Here is a 25,162-nt window from a genome sequence, read left to right on the forward strand (position 1 = left end):
TATTTCATTCAGCTTTTTTTTATGACATTTCAATTTCAACAAACAAAATTACACAAAATAAAATGCACAACATGTGTTTCAAATACCGCAAACAAAATGACTAACTTAGCTTATATTAATAAATAATGAACCTTGGTGTATTTTGTGCCTAGCAGTTATGACACTAAGCGGCTAACTAGCTATATTTAACATTTGTGTGGGAAATACAAGCTATGCACGAACTTTCTATTTTATTATGCTTTATAATGTCTGTAATATAGTTTTACAACTATGTTAGTATAAGTTATTGTATAATAAAAAGGAACATGACTCAGGAGGAGACATTTTACAAGCATTAGCTAATTGTCTGTCAGTGGCAAGTGTGATTTAAGGCTTTTTCTAACTTGTTGCTTAACTCGCAGCCGCAAAAAAGTCAACACAGGCACACACACACACACACGAAAGAAAAGAGAGAGAAGAAAACTTACTTTGTGGGCAATATTCTTGCGTCTGGTAGGTAACCCTGTCACCAAACTCACAAGAAGTATTGACCAGAGCACAAGCAGCATCTGAAATCTTCTCGGGACCTCTTGACTCATCTTCTCCACTTCAAAGCTTCCCGTGAAGCCTACAGGCTGTGAAAGTACTTCACTCTGGACTGTTTGTTTTGCAGCTTGCCAAAAAAAGCGCACGTGTCCTTTTTTTTTTTTTTTTTTTCGCTCTCCAACTTTTTGACTCAGGACAAATAAAGTTTTCGGCCTCGTCGGTCTCGAAGTGTCGCACTTTACGAAGATGCGCACCGGCGTCCGCAGGTATCCCGCGCGCTATCCATACCTGACACCAGCGCCTCGCGCAGCAACTATCAGTCCGTGTGGCGGCTCGAGCTCGATGCTGCGCTTCTCCATAAACGCCGCAGCCGGGAGAGCTTTAAGTACCAGAAAGAAGTTAAATACCCCACGCAGAAACTCCCCGTCCGCACTGTCGCTCACTTATTCAGCTACTTTAAAAGTGTGACTCACTCGTCGTGGGCGGGTGTTCTCTTCCAATACATTGACATCTGGAGTTCATAGTATGCTGTGCATTTTGCTAGCTATCTGTCTGATGCGTTCATCCGTTATCCTGCTGAAGTTCATCCACCGGTTCTAGAGGGTGTGTGTGTGTGTGTGTGTGCGCGCACCGCCCAGCACAACCGGTTTCGGTAAACTTGCCTTTTACGCACGCATTCGGGGGGTTGATGCTGAGGGAGGTGGGGGCGGGATGCTCATTGCTCACAGCTGTGTGGAAGAAGGAGGGGTGCGTTGGGCCATTGAGGTACATGATAAGGGTTAGTTTGTGCTGCAGACAGCGAGCCATAAGGCGGGCATTCTCTCACGTGTCACTGAGAAAAGTTAAAGATTATGAATAATGTTGAATACCAAAGTCTTGAGTGAATTATTCAGGGTGAGGACTGTGAAAGGTAATCAATTTATTTCATGTAAATTTGTTTTTCTGAGTCTGATTTCACTTGCATAGCGCTTTATAAATATGATTGGCTGCATGTCACTGACTTGCAAGTCAGGAAGGCTTCATAACATGTTCTTTGTGAGCCGCGCCTGTAATCTCTCTGTGTGTGCGCTAAACAAACACAGTGTCTTTCTTTAAGTTGATACAAAGAAAGTGATTTAATCTTTGCAGCACCGTTTCCAACAGCACAGTCAACAAACATCATGGCTTTATAAACTCCTTTAAGTGGTTTATCTTCGACTCAAATACAGTTCCAAAGGCAAAAGCAACAGATCTGTTTCCACTGCTCACTGCAAGCAAGTTTACAGGTATTGTAAGCAGCTCTGCATTTGAATCACTTCTCCAGACATTAAACCTGCAGGTTCAGTGAGGGAATCCAGGCAGAGAAAAACAGCCGTGTTGCTGTTTGCAATTACTTTTTTTTTTTAAACTTCCATGGACAGAAATGTAGAGACTTAAAATACTGCATGGCCCTGCAGGAAACTGACTTTTATGTCAGAGTACATTTCTCCAAAGACTTTTGTTTGTTAACAGCAAATGCATCACTTCTGTTAGTCAAGCCATTTTCTGTGAAGACAATATTGGAATGATTCACACAAAAATATGACTAATGTATGATGGATGTACAGCTTAAAAGACCCCAAATAGTTGTCGTGCTGTGCTGAAATGCCCCAAAAAAACATTTACACATTTTGAATGTTTGCGGGAATTCGCCAGATGCTGGCCAGGTTTCTTACTGGCTGCACTGACACGGCGTCCAGTTCACGTCAAAGTGATGAAAGATATATTAAAAAAACAAAACACACTCGGAGGAACAATGTTTGACAGTGACACATGTTTGGGGTGACCTCACGCAGTAATGTCAGACCAAAACACGAAACCAAAAAAACAAAAACATGTGACACAGAAAGCACATTGATATGTAATGTCATTCCACAGGATGATAACATCTGGTAAATGATGAGGGGAAAGAAACAATGACATTTGGAGTATAACCAAATAAACCTTGCAAGTTTTCAGCGACTACGTCATCTGAGCGTGTGCAACGCCCGTCAGTAGTGCTGCACTGAAGTTAAGAGATGCAGTCGGTTTAAACACACTTTCCACTGGGGTGGAGCTGCCTTTCAGATAAGGGCTTCCACAAAAAAAGAGAGAGATAGCTAAAAGCTGACAAACATCTTAAATAAATAAAGCTGCCTGTATATCAGATGAGTCTTCCATCGTCATGCATACAGCGTGCCGTCGTGCTCAGATTGCTGATTCTCATGAAAGCACTTGAGTGAGAATGATTTTTTTTTGGGGGGGGGGGGGGGTAATCACACGCGTAGCTCATTAGCTTATAGAGACATTACGGACACTAGGTTCAAACCTTTGAGTGCAGGTGTAAACAGTAAATAAAGCTGAAAAATATTTCTAGAAAATATGTAGTTAAAAAAAAAAATCCTCTGTCTTGCTCTCTGAAATTCTTTCCCTGTTAAATGTTTTCATTTGGAACATCTGCTTTGCATTTTAACAGGAAGGTTAGAAAATATAATCTATACATATACTTACATCCTTTGGTTAGGGAAAAGAACCCAATAATCTCTCTGTTCAAGTAAAAGTGATAAGAAATAAAAAGCAGACAAACATACAGAACACATGCTTATTCCTGTGAAATAATGCATCTCTCACTGAGGTTTGGGATACTACCCTGAGGCAGTATTACCAATGTTGTGATAAATAATATTTACATATCATTTCCTCTTGTGTTTGTCATAGCGGGAGCTGTGATCAGATTTCTTTCTAAGTGCAAGAAAGCTCTTTTTACTTTGCTCTAGGTTGTTTGAATTGAATGAAATGCCACACTGCTGTTATTGCACAAATAAGATACACATTCAATGTGCGCACAAGAATAAGACTTCACTTTTTTAGAAATGCAGTCACCATAAGTTAGGACAAACTGGAAGGCTCTGAATGGACTTTGCAACAACGGACACAGACGTGTGTGGGTGATTTGGTCGGGGTGGAGTTGTTGGGACTTTGGCTTTGAGTCCACTGGAGTCAGATGTGAAAAGATACGGACAACTCAAATGCAGAGCCTGGCTCAGAGAAAAATGATGGGGCAACAGACGGATATCGGACATGAAAAGCTAAGGGAGGGGCGGCGAGTCAGGGGAAAAAAGCGTGATGTGACAAGGAGGGGATGATACGACTCAGTCTCGAAGAAGACTCTCCTCAGACATCCACCCCACTGAGGGAAGAGGCTGCTCATATCTTGAGTACTTCAGCTGCAGAAGGTCGCCCACTTCGCTGATGGCCTCCAATGCCTGACAAAGCAACAAGAAGAATGCAGTTAATCTCCCTCCAAAACACAGTTTAAAGAAAAGATATCACACACGTCAAAACCTAAGAGCATTCAGCCAGACTGATAAAGACTCCTGCTTTGATTTTTAACATGTCAGAGTGCTGAAGGAGGGAGGACTCCAAAAGCAGAGGTGAACAGAAGGCTCCCTGTATAAACCACAACTGAACACTTCTTTCCACCAGAGACTCTATCAGCATTGCAACACACTGCAGGGCACCTGGAAACAATTTACCTTCCTCCTGACCTTTTTTCTGATTCTACGGTTTGAGAAATTGCGAGGCCTGGCTTTTCCAAAGATGGAAAAAACGGCTCCTAGAAGTGCTTCTACAAAGGCAGGCCTGATGCTGTTTAAACGGAGTATTACAAATGGTGTTGACAAGCTCCCCAGTAAGATGAATGAAGTGTCTTTGGAGAGACAGAGCAGCTCAAATAAAAGTCTCTGCTTGAGTCACGCTGTAATCTTTAGAGACAGCTTGGCCTTATAGGTTCCTTCAAAATAAAAGGACATATTGGAAGCATTTATTACTCAACAGGCACGCACACACACACATACACACAGAGACTCAAACGCAGGCACACAAAGCTGTCAGTCAGCGGTCAGGCAGGCTGGGTTGATTAAAAGTGCAGGAATCCATGATCACCCACAGTGGATCAAAACAAACTCCTAAATCATATTGAGGATAAAATTAAGTCTTCAGCAATCAAATAGTCTATCCTGTAACAACTCCTCTTGAACTGGATCCAATGGTGAAGACGACCAACACTTAGATCAGACGTGCCTCTTTATGTCTTTGATGATATTTAAGAACTTACTGGCAGTTGTAGATCAAAAGTGGTATTCTTTTTAAAAAAAACAAAAAAAGTCTTGTTTCATTGAGAAGTGACTTTTGCAAAACCCTTTTCTGGTTTTTGTCAGTGGTTTAAAAAGTCACAGTTCAAACAGTGAAGAACATTTTCCACGCAGTTTTGCACTAATTTTGCTTCCATGTACACACAAGTTCTCTTCACTTTTAAAAAGACAGCCCTCAAAAATTAAACTTGAAACTGAGTTTTAATAATGCAGTTTCCTTTTGCAACACTGATAAAAAGGCATTCACTGCTAGTAAAAGGAGTACATTATAACTCTTATTGTGTGTTTTGGACAGTTGGTTGGATCACTCACTGTGTCGAGCATCTCTCTGGTATGAGCAGCTGAAACACAGAAGCGTGCTCTGGACTCAATGATGGGTGTCGCAGGAAAGCCGACGACCACTGTGCCGATGTTCCTCTTCAGCATCTCCCGACCAAAGGCCCTGATAAGCAACGGAAACTTAGACTCCTTATGGTGGCTCTATGAGTAATGTTCTCATTAAGTAAAATACTGTATTTCAAGAAGCAAGTAAAAGTAACTAAAAACTGAGAATAAGCTTTCATGCCTATCTCAAATCACACACACACACCCAATTTTGGCAGGCATGTACAGCATCAAGGGTACGACGGGTGAGTCGTCATTGCCGTAGATGATGAAGCCCATTTCACGTAGTCTTCTGCGGAAGTAGGTGGTGTTCTCTGAAAGCTGTCGGAGGCGATCAGCACCTGGAAAAAGTAGACGGATGCGACTGGGTTTCAGAAGAGTTATTCACCACTTAGATTCAATCTCGTGAGTGAGTTTACTCTTAGTTGCCCTCCCTAAGCCAAAATTTCTTCCTCTTGAAGAGCCCCTCCCCATATTAATAAATGAAGTGACCGACCTTGGTGGCTTGTACTTCACCCCAACCATCACCATAAACAAATCCAACTGTCAACTGATCATTTGCACATTTTCAGATTAAACATTCAAATCTGTATTAAGTTGATTTTACTTTTGCAATTTGAAACTTGAGTATTTACCAAATAACATCTCTTGGCCTTGATTAAAGCCCCTCCACATCAATGGCGCACCCACACAGGTGTTTTCACTAAATCTGCCTGATAAGACCTCTTCTGAACAAATTGTTCCTGATTGGCATTTTCCCCACTCCCTGTTGCACCTGTTAGAACAGGGAAACTTTTATTTTTATGGCACTGATTAGTACAAGTTTAGTGATCTCACGCATTCCAGACAACCTGAGTAGACGTGTAATCAGCCAGAGTGAAAGCACCTGTGAGGGTGTGATGACCTTTTAGACTACACCATTTTGGTTACTGGTACTTGTAAGCTTCGTAAAATTTCATTATCAGCTCTCGTTCTGTGCCCACGTGAAGGAAACAGCGTGTACTGCAGAGACTTTCTTTCCCCACCACTGATGACGTCTTTATTCCTTGATTTAGGCTGCTTTTCAGCACAACTGATCCAGAGTGAAATGTGCAATGACAGCTCTAGTATCAAAACCATGTCCAAAAAAAACAAAAGATAAACAAAGTGCAAAACCTCTCAATAAGGCCACATCGTTTCCAGCCTTACAGTTATTGAAAACTACCTTTGAAGTCAAATAGAACTCTATTAGTTTAAGGTCAAGAGGCCAACATCAATCATGTGTCAACCTGATGCATAACCATATGGCACAAAGTGCCAAGAGCAGCACACATGTGCCTGGCTGTGCTCAAAAATTTAGCAGAAACAGCTTCACAGTACTATGAGACACAACAAAGTCTGACATATTAATCCACAAGCTGTTTCTACAGTCAAGGAATCCAAAAGGTACTCACAGAAGAACAGAATATTCTTTAGCCTTCTTTGCATATGAAAGAAAGCTTTGTCTGTCTTCTGCCCTTATGCCCTCTACATATAATTTGATTAATATAAGCTTACAGGCTTTTAGCAACAACATTTTCGCAAGCGGCTCAAATGTCACTGACTTTGTGTCAGCACCTGAATCTTCAAAGGATTTCATTTCGATCAGTGACAGGGCTGCAACCAATCAAACTGCAATAGTTACTCTTCTACAAGGAAAACTAGGGTATGCTGCAAGGTCAGCCAGTCTGGCTGACTCTTCTCAGACTGATTTACAGGAAGAGCAGATGACGCTAAAGACAGTACTATAAAGATTAACACCAGGTGTTTACTCTTACACCTAATGAATTTAATTTCATCTTATATCAGTGTGTCCTGGGAGGCCAAGTCAATCAAGGGCCCACCCTGCAAGAAAACAACCCTGTCATCAATTTGTGTGTGTAGGAGAGTCCAGCAGAGTTCAGTCCACCTCTGGTCGTGAGCACCATGCTGCTTTGTACCCACAGCGTGAAGGAGCACAAACATATACAAAGAAACACATCTGAAAGCCATAAAGGGAGTGTATATGGCCTTCCATCAGCCTGGTCTGAACTGGACTAAAGCAAGAAACCATTAACCAAGTGGAAGAAGCACAATCATACAAAGGTCCAAAGCCTGACCAATGTATGTAGGTTTGGAAAGTGTTTTCAGCTAATGTTGCACTAACAAAGATATATAAATACTAGCTTATATGTCAAATATGCAACTGGTTTTCAGAAGAGTTATTCACAATTTAGATTCAACCTTGTAGGCGAGCTTATTATTAACTCAAAGGCAGCTTGGATGGACTACGTGTTGCAGCCACCCTCCCTGAGCCAAGGCACTTTTAGTAATATATATGTGGTGTCATCACATACGTTATCCAGCAGAGTGTGCTCCGATTTCATTGTTTATAATACTCATAGTACCATCAACAGCAAATCTGTGTATAGGTACATAAATGTATATATTTTTGAAAACAGCACATGTATATATAATCAACATTTTACTCCCTGAAAATGTTCTCACCCCAAAACTCCAGTATCAGTGAGCCTCCATCATTTATGTAACAGCTTTTTTATTTATTTATTTTTTTTTATATATAGACATTTAATTTTAAAAAAAAGTCACCTTGTGCTATAGTCACAAGTGACACTGTCAGATTATTATTTAAAAAAAAAAAAAAAAACAAGGGCATGAACCTGTGTGGAATTTTCCCAGAGCACACCCAGAAAGCTGTAACATATGCAATATCACATTTTGATAAAGTGGTCTGACATCTTTATTTTTAGGTAAATATTTACCAGTTAGCCAATAACACTGGCTTTTATCACTTCGCTGTGGATGAAAAATATAAACAAACACTCAGTGTGAAGGAGTCAAAGCAGAAAAGCTGGCAAAGCTAATATAATCTGAAATAAAAAGGTATGCCGGAGTAACTTCACATCCAACACTTTTTATTGCTGCAGTCTTCAGAATAAAATCTGAGTGACTGGTCTATACTGCCATCTTGTGGTTAAGTCAAATACCATCAGGAAAAACTGACCAAAAAATTAGGTTAAAATCTCAGGCATTTCCAAAGTGTTGCAACCAAAACAAAACCATGAATGGGTAGGGGGGAAAAAAAAAATACCAAAAATTTGTTTTTCTTTGGCCCACCATGTGTAAAAAAAATCTTAATAAAACTTAAATATTTGATTTGCCAAGCTGAAATAACCAAACATATATTTGCAATGTGTACTCTGTCTATCAAAATGTCTCTATACAACACGAGTATATCAGCAAATAAATAATCAACTATCAGAAAAACTGCTTATCTTAGTTTCTTGTTGAATGGCCACAAACACTGTCTACACAGCCCTACCAGCATAAAACAACTAGCAACCTTGGAGCCATTTTTGACACCTACCCAGTGTGGTCCCATCCTCTCCCATGATGGTCTGCATAGAGGTGATTATCTGCTGGGCCACAGGAGGGGACATGGAGGTGGCATACAGGGCACTATGAGAGTGGTGGCGCAGGTAGTCAATCAGTTCCTGATAGAGAAATGCAATTAAAGTGAGTGAAAATATTTGAGCATTTTGGACATAATGAAAAAATAAATAAATAAATAAAGGGTACTCAAGTTTTTGGTTCAAAATGAAAGCAGACACTGAATCAGAGTGTATTCAGAAAAATCAGGAAGCCGAATTCCCCTTTACCAGTAAACACTGTTGGCCAACACTGAATTTAGCAATTTAGGAGCTGGGAAATTGCTCAAGTCACTGAGTGTGTTCCAACACTGTAATAATCAAGTATCATTACTTTTACTACTTCATATTCCACAGACTAAATTCAGCCTTCTGAACACTGGCAGTAGTTCACTAACCTTTTTGCCTCCAATATATCCTCCAGCAGCACCAAAGCTTTTGGTGAATGTCCCCATCATGATGTCAACATCTTTGGGGTCCAGGCCAAAGTAGTCCACCACCCCCCTGCCATTAGGGCCCAGGGCGCCGATACTGTGAGCTTCATCCAAGTACAGGTAGGCCTTGTAGCGCTTCTTCAGAGCTATGACCTCTGGCAGACGTACGATAGACCCCTCCATACTTCGGGATTAAAAATTTAAAAAATACAATTAAACATCTACCATCATGAACAAACACCCACAACTGAACCCAGCTACCAGAAAGCTGCTGTGTAAAGCAGCTGACCTTAAAGGCACATGCCTAACCCCTGCAGAGCAGTTTGAGAGTACAGTCCATTTTAGCAGCAGAAGATTTAGCCTTGAAACTCCCCGTGGAAATGAAACTCCATTAACATTGCATTAGTAAAGTCTGTCAGGCAGTTTGTCTGAGAACTATATTGATCAACAGGATCGATTGCCTTTATAGTAAATCCCTTCAAAGAACAAAGTATATATTATAGTTAAAGGAGAGTGGACCCATTTCCAAATCGCCATTGACTGACATATTTAAGCAAAGCAGCGATCACAGGCAAGAGACTAACTGTTACATACTTTTTCTTGCCTTATTTACAAAAAAAAACTGATGTGCTAAGATGCTGCTTCATTTATCTTGTTAAAGAGTTAGAGAATTTGAGTTTATTGAAAATTAACTTGCTGACACAGTGAAGATGGGACTGCATTCTCATCATTAAAACATCCTTTAGAATCTTGGGCAGAAGTGCGTCAATGTTTAAAATGGCCTCTTATTGGGACCACCATAGGTCAGTGGTTTAACAGTCAGCTGCTGTCTTGTCAGATTTAGTGCCCAATGACAGGTCAACCAGCCAACATGATGGTCCCAATATATTTCCCTCAAGAAAAGCTGTTGCTGAAGAAGCCAGTCTGCCAACACCACCTATGTGTCATCATGATATCAGTTATCTTTAAAGGTGCAGCTGGCTGCCCTGCGGCAGTTACATACCAACTTAGACCCAACCACAGTTGTATATTAATAAAATATTAAAAATGAATTTAACCCACAGTATTTCTGAGTTTGAGCTGACTAACTGCACATTCACAGCTTATATACCATATATTCTAGATCAGGGGTGCCCCCACTTTTTCAGCTCGCGAGTTACAAGCAAAGCTAGTGTGGTTAAATGCGCGTGCGTAGGGTGGTAATGAAACAGATGGATGATAGTTTATCATCCATCTTCTACTTCTTTTAATGCCGTGTGATCTACATTTTTCCCCCCAACTTCACTGGGGGTTCCGTGTGATCTACCTGCACTCCTCTTGCGATCGACATATTGGGCACCCCTGTTCTAGATTATTTAGTTCAGCCAAGTTTCACACCTATATGAACGTCTGTTATTATATCCAAGAAACACAAAGATTGCTGTGTGTACCTGTAAATGCCCTCCACCACAATAAGAATTTTCTTCCAGGGTCGGTGGGTTCTCGGCTGCCCGTGTACGATGGCATCTCTCAGTAGCTTCTCAAGGCTTTGCATGTCTACAACACAAAATGAGTTTGTGAATAAATGTTTCTCTCAAGTTGCTTGTTAATCCACTGATGGTAAGAAAAAGACAAGAGACTTCTGGCAGTTAAGGATTAACATTTTCTCAACAGTAATATGGGAGCTCCCTTAAATTACTGAATGTCAATATTTCATGATCAGACCATTTTCTCAGAAGCCACCTGACCTGGTTCCTGCCTGCTGACTGCAAGTCATGATCCCTGGAATGTGTGTATATGTGTGCTGTGTTTACCCTGAATTGTGAAACAGCCAAACCCTATAATGTGTGATTTAGTATCATAACTAATAAAGTCAATGTAGAAGTGAGTAAGCAAGTGTACAAGGAAAAGCAGCATTTTGAAATATGCACACACACACACACACCCCTGTTAAGTGTATTAATTAGCCTGTTGGGTTAAAGGGTATTACAGTTCATTGCTGCATAGAGTTGAAAGAGCCATTCTAATCCTTTGATTCCAGTGTAACGGCATGCTTTGGGTGTAACGCAAAATGCAGTTTAACTCCTTTCAGGTGGGAGGTTTATCACTGGAGGTGACTCACTGTTGTGTTTGAAGACCCGAATTGTGGAGCCCGACAGGCGAGCGCCCAGCACCAGCGACGCATGATTCAGCTCGTCACTCAGGATGAGACAACCCTACGACAACGAAGAGAAAAGCATAATGTGTAAAACACATTTACACATTTTAGCAGGTGACTTTAGCAGCTCCCCCGAATAAGCCAGCAAAGCGAAACACTATTATTTCTCTAGAAATCATAATAGCTATGTTAAATTTAAAGAACTTTGTAGTTCTGCCTTTGCTTGTCCTTGTTTGGATGTATCCATGGATCTAAGGTTATTCGGGTTACACTGTTAACACAAGCCTTTAATACAACGTGAGTACCTGAGCTTGTTACATAATTACACTATGAGGACAAGGATGTGAGCAAGTAGAAACAGGATAGCCGTGGTAAAAAAAAAAAAAAATTTATGAGCGTTTGTGACGAGGGCAGTGACTCGAATCTTATCAAATCTAGATTTCACAGTCTTGCTGTTATCTGTATTTCCATCTCCAAGTTTGTTATTTATGGGTCGTATAGAAATATACTCTGACTCACAGGATACACTGACACACGCCTATCAGGACAGATTTCTACCTCCTTTATAACTAGCTACAGAGGAAAAGTAAGGATCATGGCTGGAATAGGAGGAAGTGGGATCCAAATACCTCCAAACTCAGATGATTTGAAAGCTTGTTACTGGAAACTAGTGTGTTTCAGAACATCCTGAACTCTATAAGCTGTTTTCACTTTACACAGGAAGAGGTGGGTTTCCTCAGCAAAATGACTGTTAATAGCGCTCACAATTACTGCACTGTACTGTTATGAGTCAACGTCATAATATACGCACTGGCTCAAATGAAGACATTTGAGTGTGACCAAAACAAAGGAAGTGAATGAAATTCCTCACCTTCCCCATGAGAACGGGAATATTCATGGAATTGGTTGCGAAGCCCATGCCGAAAGCCATAGCTGACTCAACACCCAGGAACTTGGCAACCAACTTTTCCATTTCCTCATGGATGTCCAGGTTTCCTGAAAAATCACAGCAGCTCTCTCTTACTTCAGATTCCTTCTAATACACTAAAACTTACAGTGTTCTCTAAGTCACACTGTTTTTTTCCCCCCTTAGTATCTGTGAAATCAGCCCATTTTCCTTAAGCTACAAATGCTCAAAAAAATGGAAAGACTAAATGTGACAAATCAGTAGCTGAAAAGGTTAAAAAGGAGATTGCAGCAATGCACGTGCTGAACTGAAAAAGGAATGAATTTCAAAGCTCCCATCACACATTATTTTCACTCAGTCTTTAAGACCTTCAGCACCACTTGAGCCTGTGGTTGCTGATGCGTCCTGAAAGTGGAAACAAACAGATGTGGAGCAGCTGTTCAACTGGCAGTGGGGAGTTTTGGCAATTCCATTCTACTCATCCTGAAACAAACATCCTCAAATCACGAGAGGTTTTCACAGACCTAATGTTACGTTTAAAAGACATCACCCTTACCCAGCTCACAGCGAGTGCTGCCCACTCCCACTCCGTACATTTTTGTGGCCTCAACAGCAGCATCGGCACAAGATCCAGTGTTCTCAGCAAAGCCTAGGTAGTTGTATGAACCCATGTTGATAACGTCCTTCACCACTTTCCCCGTGTGCCTGAGGGGAACAGAGAGACAGAAAATTGGTTTAAAACAAATCATTTGGGTTTTTTTTAAGCTTGTCTGTTCTTTTTGCAATGCAAAAACATTTTCAGTGTTTGCACCTTGACCTCCACTGCTATCACGCACATTGATAACATATAATAGCTTATTGTTCCAATGGAATTCAGCAGGTATGCTGCATTTAATAGAATAAAATTATTTCTGATTGGTATGTAAAGCATGACGACCTTTAAAATGATCAGGGCAGTTTGTCTCCAGAAATGTCATGAGCTGCTAACAATTCATTCAATAAACTTTTCAACTCTGATTTAATCATAACACATTTGACATTATAAAGACCCTACTGCATTCTAAGAACCCAGCAATCCTCAATGCACTTGCTATAAAGACCATACAATAATTATAGAGAAAACCCATTGTATTGACATTTTTTAATCAAACTTAAACTGCTCTTTTAGAGCAGTGAGTTCAAGCATTGTGAATTTCCTTGAGGTAAACACAAAAGAATAAAATGATGATTAGGATATAAAATTAAAATTAATTACAAACTTATTTCAGTTTTGTGCTGCTGTGATTGTACCATCAGGTTTTGCTCATAGTACCTCTGGAAGTGTACAGGTGTAAGAGAAATACATTTAAGAAAAAAAAAAAAAACAAAAAAAAACCCAAAACAAAACAAAACAAAAAAAAAAAATGAAGAAATATTCAGTTCAAAATGTCAGGTAAAAGGTAAGAATTTGACTGAGGTGGTATTATCACAGATCCCAGTTTTCTTAAACCCTGCCTGGCTGTGCAAAGTGTAACTGGGACCACAGGATTTTGGACATGAGCTACAGAGGAAGTGAAAACGATAGCATTGTGTGCCTGCACGAAGTGAGTGAAAAACACATACATGTATGACCCATTCAAACAGAACTGAAGACATTTTGAGGCTTTTTAGGAACCAACTGCTGGCTTTTTTTTTTTTTTAATTTGTCGTAAACATTTTATACTTTGTTGTAATTAGTTGTGTAGGCCGTATCTTAGAGGACCATGTGACAGAAAGTAATGGTTTCAACATAACCATGTGAATCATGCTTGTATCACTTTCTTTCAGGAATACAAGGTCAGTGACTGGAAGTACAAATCAGTGACACAGAAACGCACATGACGGAGAGACTACGTCACTCTTATTATCAGAACTACAAGGTCAATGACTTAAAGTGCATAGTATCAATGGAACAGAAACACACACCTGTGAGGGCGTAACGACCTTCATGTGATACTTCTTTATTCAAAATAAACACATGCAGACAGGGAACCACAAACGCAGCACAAAATGCAACAACTTACTCAAAAGTCCAGTTGTAGTCATGAGTTACTCTCTCTACCAAGTCCATTTTGGCACCAGGAACGCTGCAGATAGGTCGGTTCCAGTTGTCTCGGATCCTCATGTACAAGTTCCTGGTGTAAAAGTTTTCAAAATCCTGATAGAGGGGAACAAAATCCTGCAGAAACAAAGTGAGAAAGTGTCAGTGATTCTTAATATACTCTTGACACTTAAGCATATAAATAAGCAGATTTTTCAAAATTTTCAAATCAAATTTTTCTTGCATGTAAAGGGGATTTGTTTCAATCAGTTTTTGTATATATATATATATATATATATATATATATATATATATATATATATATATATATATATATATATATATATATATATATATTAAAAAAAATAAATAAATAAACACTGCTCTACCTTCTGTTCCTCTCTCTCACGAGCCACATGACACTTTTCGATGTTCCAGTGTCGGAGGAAGTCTCTGAGGTAGCCAAAGACGGTGAGGATGCCATAGCCCATGTATGTGAGCACAGCAACCCACAGGGGAGTCTCCTCGAAGGATTCCACAAATGGCTTCTTGTACAAGCTGGAATTATGGGGGACATTTTGGTTCTGAAAGTAAACAAAGAAAAAGGAGGTCAGAAGTCTCCACAATTAACAAATGAAATTTAAACATCTTGGCACAGCTTCAGATTTAACCAACCAACCAATCTGAGTGCATGGTATAAATGGAAGAGGTGAAGCTCTTAGGAATTCTCATAGACAGTAAACTCTCCTGGGATAAACATATCTAGAGAGCAGTTTCTAAAATGGGTAGTAGTTTGTCTGTTATCAATAGATGTTCTGAATATCTAACCAAACAAACAATCCCAGATGTCATTTTAACTCTTGTATTGTCTCATTTGGATTATTGCTCTGTCGTTTGGTCTAATACATCATTAAGCAATATTTAAAAATTACAACTGGTGCAAAATAAGGCAGCACGTGTGGCTCTAAAATGTGGTACTAGGACAAATGTTGCTAAAATGCATTATCAGCTTTTCTGGTTATGGGTGAAGGATAGAGGGTTGTATGCACTGACAAATTTTCTAAATAACATTATTACATTAAAAAGTCCATTTATGTTTTACCAAAAACTAGCATTTAGCAAAGATACCCATGATTACTCAACAAGGCACGCGGCTGGACTGTGTTTCACTCTTAAAACTAGTTTAAGCCAGCGTACAGTGATGTTTAGAGCGATGCATGAATGGAATTCACTAGCACAAAACATTAAACAAAGTACTGCTTACAGTTTTAAGAAGCAACTGAAAATATACTATAAAAATAATTTATCATTTTAATAGATGTGCGTGCTTGTGTATCTTTGAATGTAGAGATGTTATTGTACATGTATGTGCTTTATGTATGTGCTTTATGTATGAGATTATCATAGTATAAGACAAAGTAGAATAGACTTTAAATAACATTTTTTATGTAAGGGAAATCTAAAATATCTCCCTCTCTTAAACTAAAGTCTGTATCTTTCTTAAAAATGATGGAAAATAGAATGTGTTATGTGAATACTACATCTGTAATATGATTTTTTCCCCTCTTTTTGTAAATGTAATTTGTCTTTTTTTATGTAAACTGACCCCAGGAAGCTGCAGCATGCTGCTGACACCAATGGGGATCTCAATAAACATAAACATACAGATTTAAGTGCATTTACTCATCTAACAAGAGGCTTCTCAGATCTGTTCATTTATTACTGTACTAGAACTCCAAACTACACTGTGACAGAGAGCAGACCAGGCCACTCCAGTTTAAGTCGGACACACACTTGATAACAGCAGGGCTGGTTTGCTTCAACCGTTTTTCTTGGAAAAAAACTGTTAGAAAGCTAATAAAGGCTACAATAAGTGCATGCATTCATGGAGACTGAAGCATTTCTGTGTCCCTGCAGGCCAGTAAGCGGTATAAAAAAACATCACTCTAGGGTTCTGATTCACTGAGTTTTATGAATAGCTATATTGATCTTGGATTGTGGGGTGATATAAACGTGGTCACACATTGGTGAAGCTGCACAACACTAAAAATAAATAAATAATGCTAATAATAACAACATCACTTCAAGCTTGACTGTTTCATTACTTTTTGGTTGCCTACAAAACCAACAGTAACCCTGTGGCTTAGCAGCCATATCTCATGTGACCAGTCACGCCTCTCCGAGAAACACCTTTGAGCTAACGATCGGGAGAGGAGTGTGTGTGCAGAGTGTGTAATTAAACCCAGTCACATAGGTAAAAGTTCCAAGAAACCAGAAACACTGAAAGACCAGCACTCTGGTAGCCATGTTTTATGAGAACAGTGACAATAAAACACAGTCTCATTCAAGTAGACTGTTCAAACAGACTGTTGCATACCGATTCCAACCACAGGGGCTAAACACAGTTTGCCTGGCTTCATATTTACTCTGTGTGTGTGTTTTTTAATACACCCGTGGACACACAGACCCAGAGAAGAGGTAGGCCTGTCCCATTTGTTTACAGACAAGTATCACTAGAACTGTACCCAGAGGAACAGTCAAACAGCCCTTTATGTCTGTTCTTTCACATGCTTGCTCTGCAGCTCATTAGATCATATTACACTGTATACATAATAAAAGCAGCTATTGGTGTATGGTTCACATTAGGCACAGCAGTGTAAGAGTCAAGCCCTCTGTCTGCTAAATTTTGATTCAATGCGTGGCTCATTTTCTTTTTCTTTTTAGCTGTGGAATAAGACTGTGTAGAAAATGTATTATCGATCTGTTACAGAAATCGAGGCTTACTGTAAAATGTGTTAAATATTGCACTCATCCTATGGAGAGATGATAGAGAACAGTCTCATTTCAACTAGATGACTGAAAAAGCACCGAAAAGGTGCTGCTAAAAGACAGCAATCGTTCACATCCTGATTCTACGGGTCTAGCAGGATGCAACTACAAATTCACTGCCTTAACAGCCAGCAGAGCTCCTATCAAAGCAGGAACATGAGGCCAGTTTTTCACTGTTGACAGCAATTCCAATTTACATATAAATACTGTGCATAATCTCAAGCTAGGCCAATCACCGTGTTTGACATTGCCAAATAAACTGAAAGGGGGCCGATTGTGTGCATTTGTAGCTCCATTTTTAAAAGATTTTTTTTGGACTCCCACTAGAGTCGCTTTGCATGACTCAAAGGTAAAAAATAATCCTTATTTATGTTATATACTGGCTGTAGTGCAGTCCCACAGTTCATCCACTGAAACAATATATCTTAGCTCTGGTTGCGCTACCTTTAAACCAGCTTCCTTCTGATAGGCTTCGCGTCATAAACTGAAGGTTTGCGAAGCAGGTATCCACACTCAGTGACTCACAGAAAGAGGAGTAGGAAAACAAAAAACTTTCTGAAACTGAGCATTTAGAACAGTCTGAAGGCTGAGCTTTTGGCTCACAGGCTTTACTGACACATAGATTCATTTCATTATTTTCAACTTTGGCCATGTTTAACATGAACATCCACCATTCCCCTTATTTTTGCTGCAGACAGGCACTTGGGTTTGACATTAAAAGATGAATATGAGACAACAGATCAACATCTCTGCTTTTATTTTCAGGTATTTACATCTGGATCTGATACAGTTCAGAAGAGAGCATCTTTTGTCTGAAACCACCCATTTTTCTTGAGAGCAAAAGTATTGGAACAGACAAACTTAAAATAGATTAAAAGGCACACCTGGGCAACAAAACACACCTGTCAGTGACATGTTCCAATAGTTTGCTCAAAAGAAAAATGGGTGGCTTGAGACAAAAGGTGCTGTCTTCTGAATTGTGTATCAGATCCAGATACCTGAAAATAAAAGCTGAGATGTTGATCTTTTAGCTCATTTTTTTTTTTTTTAAGTGTCAAACCCTAATGTTTTCAGTCTACAACAAAAATAAAGGGATTGGCCTCACTGTTACAATACTTTGAAGGGTGTGTACACACACACACAGGACCACACCCTTCACAGCCTGGAGACATTCCTCTCCAGCTCAAGTGTCATGTGAAAGAAGTGCTGTCCTTCGCTCCCAGGAGACTGAAGTCGTAACTCAGCAGGACCTCGATCTTCTCATACTGGTTTGAGTGTAAACAAAGGCCTGTCTAATTTCACCTGGCACATGCGCATATATACACGCAAGAGGTGAGAAACAACAGGGTGTAAAGTTACAAGGAAAAAGTGTCCACTACAATCAGGCCTGATCAGGTGGTATACTCCTCCTGAGAGCAGAAGTTTACATAGCCTATTCAGCACATAAAATCCAATACAAGGTAAAACCACAACAGTAAGATTAAAGATTAGAATATGTTGGCTTCAGGTATTTCGCATCTGGCTTAAGAACTAGGTTGTATGACATAATTAATGACTGAACCCGCAGTATGAGCCAACTACCCAGAGTTGAGACACGCAAATGCCATCAGTAACAGCTAACTGGTGAAATAACGTCAGGTCTGAGTTACATGCCGGCGATTCACTTTTTTCACAAGCTTGCTGCGAAAACACACACCCGTACAAGAGTATGTGGCCACAATACAAACAGAGGAAAAATAAATGCACGGCTCACACAGGCTAACGCTAATAGGATTATTTCAAACTAAATGTTAAAGCGTTGAGTGTGGACATCCCCGACAAGCTGACGGTTGGGCCTTACCTTCTCTCTAGGGCGGCGATACTTCTGTGGCTGTTCAAACAGGCAGTGTTCCTTCACGAAGCCATTTTTTCTGGCCTTTCTACCGTTTGAGGTCCTGTGACAAACGTCTCCGTTTAGCAGCTTACTCGTAGCACTTTCTGTCATCTTCGTCAACCGGCTAAGCCTGGAAATTTCGCGCTTTTGAAGCGGCCTAACTTGTGTAACGGTTCCGTGATGTTTTGTATGAAGCTGACGAAGACGACGCTGCTGAACGCCCACCGTGAACCGTGCGACACGAGACTGCCGGAAATCCCCACCCCTCTGGGTTGTCATTGGCCAATACCGTTACTCCAGGACAAAGATCGTCTATAAACCACAAATGCTGCTCCTACTGTTTAAAAAAAAAAAAAAGAAAAGAAAAAAACATTGAAAAGGGATAAAACGGCTGCTATTTTATTTTAAAGTACCGAGAGGAGGACCCGGGGCAGGGCCCAGGACACGCTGGAGAGATTATATGTCTCGCCCGGGAACGCCTCAGTGTTCCCCCGCAGAAGGTGGCTGCGAAGAGGGAGGCTTTTCTGCTTATGCTGCTGCCCCTAGATAAACGGAAGAAAATGGAAGGATGGACGCATGGATGGATATAACACCAAGACGATAAGGAGTACCGGTTTCTCTATATTTGCATTTCCTGCTGTCTTATGTAACAGCTGCATTTCAAATAACAAGAAAAATGATTATATCTCCCTTGGGTTCTCGGAGGCATTGCAATTAGGATTTGTGTTGTTTTTTGTTTTTTTTTTTTCCTGAAATTCTTTGGACCAGATAATTTACCAAGTTTATGAAAAATAATCTGCAAATGTCACTGGGGAGTGGTTAGCAGTGTGACGAGATTTGCGTTGAATTGGGAGCAGAGTGAGAGCTCTTACTCTACTCCTCCCTCTCTTCCTCTCTGCTCGCCTCCATCCTCTCGGCAGCGTGGGACGTCCTAAAGCCCGGGCCCTGGAAGCAACCTGTGCTTGGGCGTCACCTAAACGCCTTTTTTCCACTGACACCTTTATGGGCCGGGAAGATACAAAACAAGGATAAATGGTGTCCTCAAGGTCTCTGCTTATTGGGGGAAAAAAGTACTGGATGAAGGCTGTGATAAAGTTAGAATGAACAAGCTCTGAAATGACTAGTATTTCAGGTAGTTAAAATTCAAAAACTTTTATTTAGGTGTGAAATACACCGAATTATGGCATATAAAACAAACAGAAGTGTCCTTGATGGGCTTGTGGTCCTACTGATAAATTATAACTTATGACATCATACCTTTTATTCAAGCCAAATAGGTAACAACAACTTTATCTTATTGTATTAAAATCCCTTTCCTCCTCACTGGGGCACAGGGCAAAGCTCATTGTTAGAAAAGCAACTTAAGTCACTGCATATATATACTATATACTGTGCAATGCATCGATTCCACTATGGCCTGAACGACTTATTGCTTCATGGGAAAAAACTACCATTGTCCATATTTGAGGTACTCAGACAGAGGAGGTCTTTGTTGTGGGAGAGCGCAGCAACAATGACACTTCCTGCAGACACAGCTAGGGTTTTGTGGTGGACCTCCAGGTCCTACTTCCCGTTCACTTCCTGTTTTGGCACACATCTTGTGGACAAACGTGCCTGTCAGCACGCTGTGTTACATAACATGTGACTGTTTGTGCAGTCCTCCAGGTATAAGGCAGTATCACGCTGCTTCATGCCTCCAGTATTTGCGTGTATTTGTATTGGTGTTGGAGGAATATTTTCATGTGGAAACATGAGGGCTGTGGAGACTCTTCAACAACCCCTTCTCACTTTTAGCCTCCTAGATGGCACTGTTGAGCTACAGAAAGATTGAGCCCCATCTGTTCCCATACCTTCAGTCAGGTTATATGCTTCAGAGTTAAGTGCCATCATTGTGCAGCCATTGCTGTGTTGCTTCCATGTCACATCCACAATTAAGACATTGATGATAAAATCTGATGATTTGAGTCTCTAATCAACGGTCACACCTCCACTCGAGGTTGTAACCTTGCGTGTGGATTAATGCAACATCAGCGTGGTCAGCTCTTAGCACTGTGCGCAGATGCAGTTAAGCACCCATCCATTCCAAACCTGATAAAGGTGATAAGAATCCGGCTTTAATAGGATCAGAGGCAGGGTTAAAAGGTACAGGGACGTGCTTTCATGGATACAGACAGAGCAAGGAGCTTTTACAGTGATGGCATTCATTCCGATGAGACTGTGGAAATAATGCTGAGCTAAAATGAGCAGCCAGTTCATTTGTTCTTGTCTTGTTTGTGTGTGTGTGTGTGTGTGGGGGGGGGGGGGGGGGGGGGTCCTGTCTGGCGGTGCAATGGCAGAATTCTGGTGTTCCTGTTTTCTTTGTGACCTGGTGGTGTGACCCAGCTCAACATATGCCATCACAGATCACTCTGGCCCACTTTAATAATGACATGGCCTATTATGAGAACTGATGAAAGGGTTTTTTTTTTTTCTTTTTCTCTCCATCACTGATTAGATGTTAGGATGTGTAAAATATCTGAATTTGATCCAAATACAACACAAGATTTAATATTTGTTAAAACATTAAGCTGGTGAAAAGAGGAGCCTGGGAGCATCGCTATGCACCCCAACCAGCCTCTATCCAGCAGACAGCAACCTTCTGGTCACCTGATATTCAGTGTTTCTTTAGCTTGTTCACTTTTCCTGATGGTGTTTTCCAAAAATTTGTCCAACAATAGTTTTATCCTCATCTGAAAACTGAAAATGATCCCTAGAATTTATCCGTATATAAAAGGAGACCACTGTGGACAGCAAATCCTTCCCTGGGAACCTGACTGACTGAATACCTGCCGTCACTCAGAAGTATTAAGAATGCAAAAAACGCTTTACAGATATTGTTTCACTGATCCGAGGAGCTATAAAAGTGATTTGCCTGCTCTTGCATCATAATCCAAATATCTTATTATCATAATCTACCCCAGTGTGATGCCCCAAGAAAACTTCCCTGATGAGAAAAACATCATAATTACAATATCTCCATTGACAAGGTCATATGTCAGTGCTGATGCTCTTACAGTATAATTCAAATGGCGCATTATTTCCTATTCACCGAAGATGTATCCCTGCCCTCTGTTGCAATTTCCCCGCTTTGATGTCATCTAATGAAATCATCAGGAGAATCAATCTCTCCTCCTATTCCCACGACAGCCTATTAAGACCCAGCGATAGAGGAAGTCTAGGCAAGCAGCCATTTTTCACTCCAGTGGCGTCTAAACGCAGGGTGATAACAAATGATGAAATCAAACTGGTACACAAGTAAGAATATAAATGAGTATAAACGAGTGTGCTCATCGCCAGGAAGTACGCTCCTTCGCAGAGGATCTGAGTCATATCCCAATCAATGATCCATCCCAGCGCTCACTAATAATTCCTGTAATCAATGTTCGTAACAGTCGTGTAGGGACAAAGTGTTAATTAGAACACTGCTGTTGACACTGGAAACGGTTAAAGGGGGAATAATCAATATGGGCGTAGTGTGGAGGAGGATTAGATGATGCTCATACAGCCTGTGCTGCCATCATGATTCCTTGTTGCTTGTTTTATAAATTAAGACATTGACTGTCGCGGTTACAATCCATCAAGGCCCAGAGCAGTCCATCCCACATGGACAAGAAATTAGAAAACCTTGTGGCCCCTTTCTGAGTTTTCTTATCAAACAATTAGAAGTGTTAAGTATAAATCAAGCAAACACTACACCATGCAAGACAACCATTCACTATTGTAGGCAATGGGAAGATTTTTTTCCCCATATGTTTACCCCCACGGTATTGGATGGATCCTGTTGCCAGTGTGTAGCAGGTAGGCTGCTTTCTGACTGACACAACCATTAGAGATTGTTACACCTGTCTAAACCTTTCCCTCTGCCACAGATTATCAACAGAGAGAGGCACTGAGGAGAGGACGGAGCCTTCTCTATGGAGTCAGGTAAGGCAGGCGGGACAGGCAGATTGACAGGTGAACTATTTTCCAGAAAGCAGTAGACTCTGTCCAGCTCTGGACTGTTCGGCTAATGAAGAGCGAATCCTGGCCTGAATATGCACAGATGAGGAACTAATGATAAGAAAGTGATTGAGTGGCAGAGGAAAGAGATTGCTCAGGTGTGTGCTGATGTGAGTGGTGAGTGTCAGTTTGACATATTCAGTTTCCAGACTGCGAGGCTTTGTAAACTGTACTTACCCTAAAAATATCCCAGTAAGCGTTTGAGTGAAAATGCATATCAGGCCCAAAGGGGAATATTTGTAGATTACAATATAAAATAAATATTTTAAGTAGAGTCCCACTGCTGGAACATAATGTAGGTCATGTTTTTAATCCTGAATGATCAGGGCATAAAAATATTTTTTTTCTGTCAGTTAAAGACAGTATGAATATTTCACATAATACAATGCAGCATTAATTTTCTGGCATCTTTAATGGCACAAAAACAAGCTGTAAATACAACATAAACTTAGTAAGTTAATTAATTAGCAAATAATAGCTAAGGAGCAAAATGGCATTCATTTGCAGTCATGTCATCTCTATAAATACGCCCTTAAATTTACTAGCGAGGTGCTAATTATATTGCCTGGGCTAAATCCAAAACAATGAGCTAAAAGAGGATAAAAGGTTCTGCAAAGCTATGGTGGAACTTCAGATTTTGGTGATAATTCTTTGTGGATCTGTGTCTAAAAGCAACTCTTTACCAAATATTAAGTCATGTGATGCATTTTTAGTATATACACTAGATACACCTGTTCAACTGCACATGAACAGATATTCAATCAATCAAAACATGTCAAAGCATGTCGAAGCTAGCTTCCAGCTAGATCATGTGCCATGGCTCAAATCTCAATCTCAAAGTGGTTTCTTGAACCAAAATCTCTGAGGAATGCTGGGAATAAAGGCAGTTCTGAAGGCAAAAGGAGGTCCAACTCACTACGAGCAAGGTATACCTAATAAGAAAGTACTTTTCTAGATTACTGCAGCTCTAAATCATATTTACATTTCTTGTACTTTGCTTTTCTGGCCAGTGATGTCACTGGATACATAAATTCAGAAAAAAGCCAGCTCTGGGACCACACGGGGAGTAGGGATTTTTGACCCCTTGTCATTCAGTGTAAATGACTCACGCCAGACTCGTGGCAAAGAGGAAACAGATCCAGTGTTTTCCATGAATGTGGGAGTGTTTCTTTGACAAAATGAAAAGGTTGCCTTCAATCCTGGAAGAGACACAGAGGGAGACAAGATCTCTCTCTGGCCACTGTTTTCGACAGGTCAGCAGCAGAAATCTGGAACATTTATCACCAAACTTATTGCTTTGCTGCCACTCGGGGGAGGAATGAGGGGGGTCGAGGGGGAGTATCACAAAAGGCATCGCAAAATAAACTAAGCTATCCCCCTTCAAGTCCAACGAGTGGAAAGATGCGCTGCAACAACTCAATATTGTTTATTATTTCTGGGTTTGCTTCCTTGTGGAGCACAGATAAGGAGCTATCCATCATGGTCCCTGCTGGTGACCTGAGGATTCCATTATGTCCCGACACAATATGTTCACGGTTTACATTGAGCAGCACACAAAGGCAATGCCAAGGAACCAATTTCCTCTTACCTTCATGAATAAAGAATCTCATTCATCTTCCTCTGTGCACATCCATAAAGGCGGACAAGAGCTGATTGGAGGCCCATTATCAAGCTGTCCTCAGCACTTCCACAATGGTCTAAGCACAAATGCGGCTGAAGGGAAGCGCGTCTTTTCTGTTGTTCTGAGATAGGAAAGTTTGAATTGTGTTGACTTTTTTGTTTTAACACCCCCCCCTTTCTTTTTGTGTCTTCAGCAGGGACTTTTGTGCCTCCACAACCACGTGCAAGAGTCGTGACTGCGCTCATGAGTCTGTTACCCTCAGCTGGTGTATGTCATATTGATTTCTTCACACTGACACTCACATCAAGCCTTCACAATAAACCCCCGCTGTCCCTAAAGCACCCCACACCGTCGGTTGAATGAGTTTCCATCCATCCATTCAACATTTATTCACATGCAGCTTGTTCCCCTTTGATGTCATTGTTGCAGATAATATAACTTCATATCCAACATATTTGTACAGACCAGGGTTATTATAGTTAACGAAAACGAACGAAATAACGAAAACTGAAATTGAAAAAACATTGTCGTTAACTGAAATAAATAAAAACTATAATTAAAAGGAAAAAACGATAACTAATTAAAACTGAATTGTGAGTTTACAAAACTAACTAAAACTAACTGAAATAATCGATAAACTTACTTTCATTTACTTGTTTTTTTGGGGGGTTTTTTAAGCCTTGTGGATTGATATGAAATCATTGTTTCCGCTCTCCGAGTTTAAGCTGGGAGCGCCACAGGACAATGTGTGAGTGCGC

The 25,162-nt window shown here is 40.5% G+C and overlaps 2 protein-coding genes across 2 annotated transcripts in view; both read right to left on the reverse strand.

Annotated features, from left to right (window-relative positions):
- ism2b (isthmin 2b) overlaps nt 1–1,136 on the reverse strand; it is a 12,998-nt gene extending 11,862 nt beyond the window's left edge. The window contains exon 1 of the mRNA XM_030722437.1: nt 468–1,136. Within this exon, the coding sequence (XP_030578297.1) occupies nt 468–578 (111 nt within the window). The 5' untranslated portion in view covers nt 579–1,136. The remainder of the gene's footprint in view (nt 1–467) is intronic.
- A 1,649-nt stretch (nt 1,137–2,785) lies between these two features.
- On the reverse strand, nt 2,786–18,999 carry sptlc2b (serine palmitoyltransferase, long chain base subunit 2b). Its single transcript, XM_030721540.1, has 12 exons — nt 18,713–18,999; nt 14,433–14,627; nt 14,027–14,181; nt 12,541–12,689; nt 11,949–12,073; nt 11,042–11,135; nt 10,371–10,476; nt 8,905–9,124; nt 8,446–8,572; nt 5,266–5,401; nt 4,989–5,118; nt 2,786–3,788 (listed from the first exon to the last, which is right to left on the reverse strand). The coding sequence occupies exons 1-12, from the start codon at nt 18,854–18,856 to the stop codon at nt 3,675–3,677; spliced, it is 1,695 nt and encodes a 564-aa protein (XP_030577400.1). The 5' UTR covers nt 18,857–18,999; the 3' UTR covers nt 2,786–3,674.
- Between the last annotated feature and the right edge of the window lie 6,163 nt (nt 19,000–25,162).

The sequence above is a fragment of the Archocentrus centrarchus genome, chromosome 24 (genome assembly GCF_007364275.1).
Source record: "Archocentrus centrarchus isolate MPI-CPG fArcCen1 chromosome 24, fArcCen1, whole genome shotgun sequence".
Lineage (NCBI taxonomy): Eukaryota > Metazoa > Chordata > Actinopteri > Cichliformes > Cichlidae > Archocentrus > Archocentrus centrarchus.

Excerpts from the sequence above, each read along its gene's own strand:
- sptlc2b (XM_030721540.1), bottom strand. The coding sequence starts at position 18,856 with ATGACAGAAAGTGCTACGAGTAAGCTGCTAAACGGAGACGTTTGTCAC. Across the intron at positions 10,477-11,041 it reads TCGGGTCTTCAAACACAACA|ACATGCAAAGCCTTGAGAAG; the intron begins GTGAGTCACCTC and ends TTTGTGTTGTAG. Across the intron at positions 8,573-8,904 it reads GATATATTGGAGGCAAAAAG|GAACTGATTGACTACCTGCG; the intron begins GTTAGTGAACTA and ends TTTCTCTATCAG.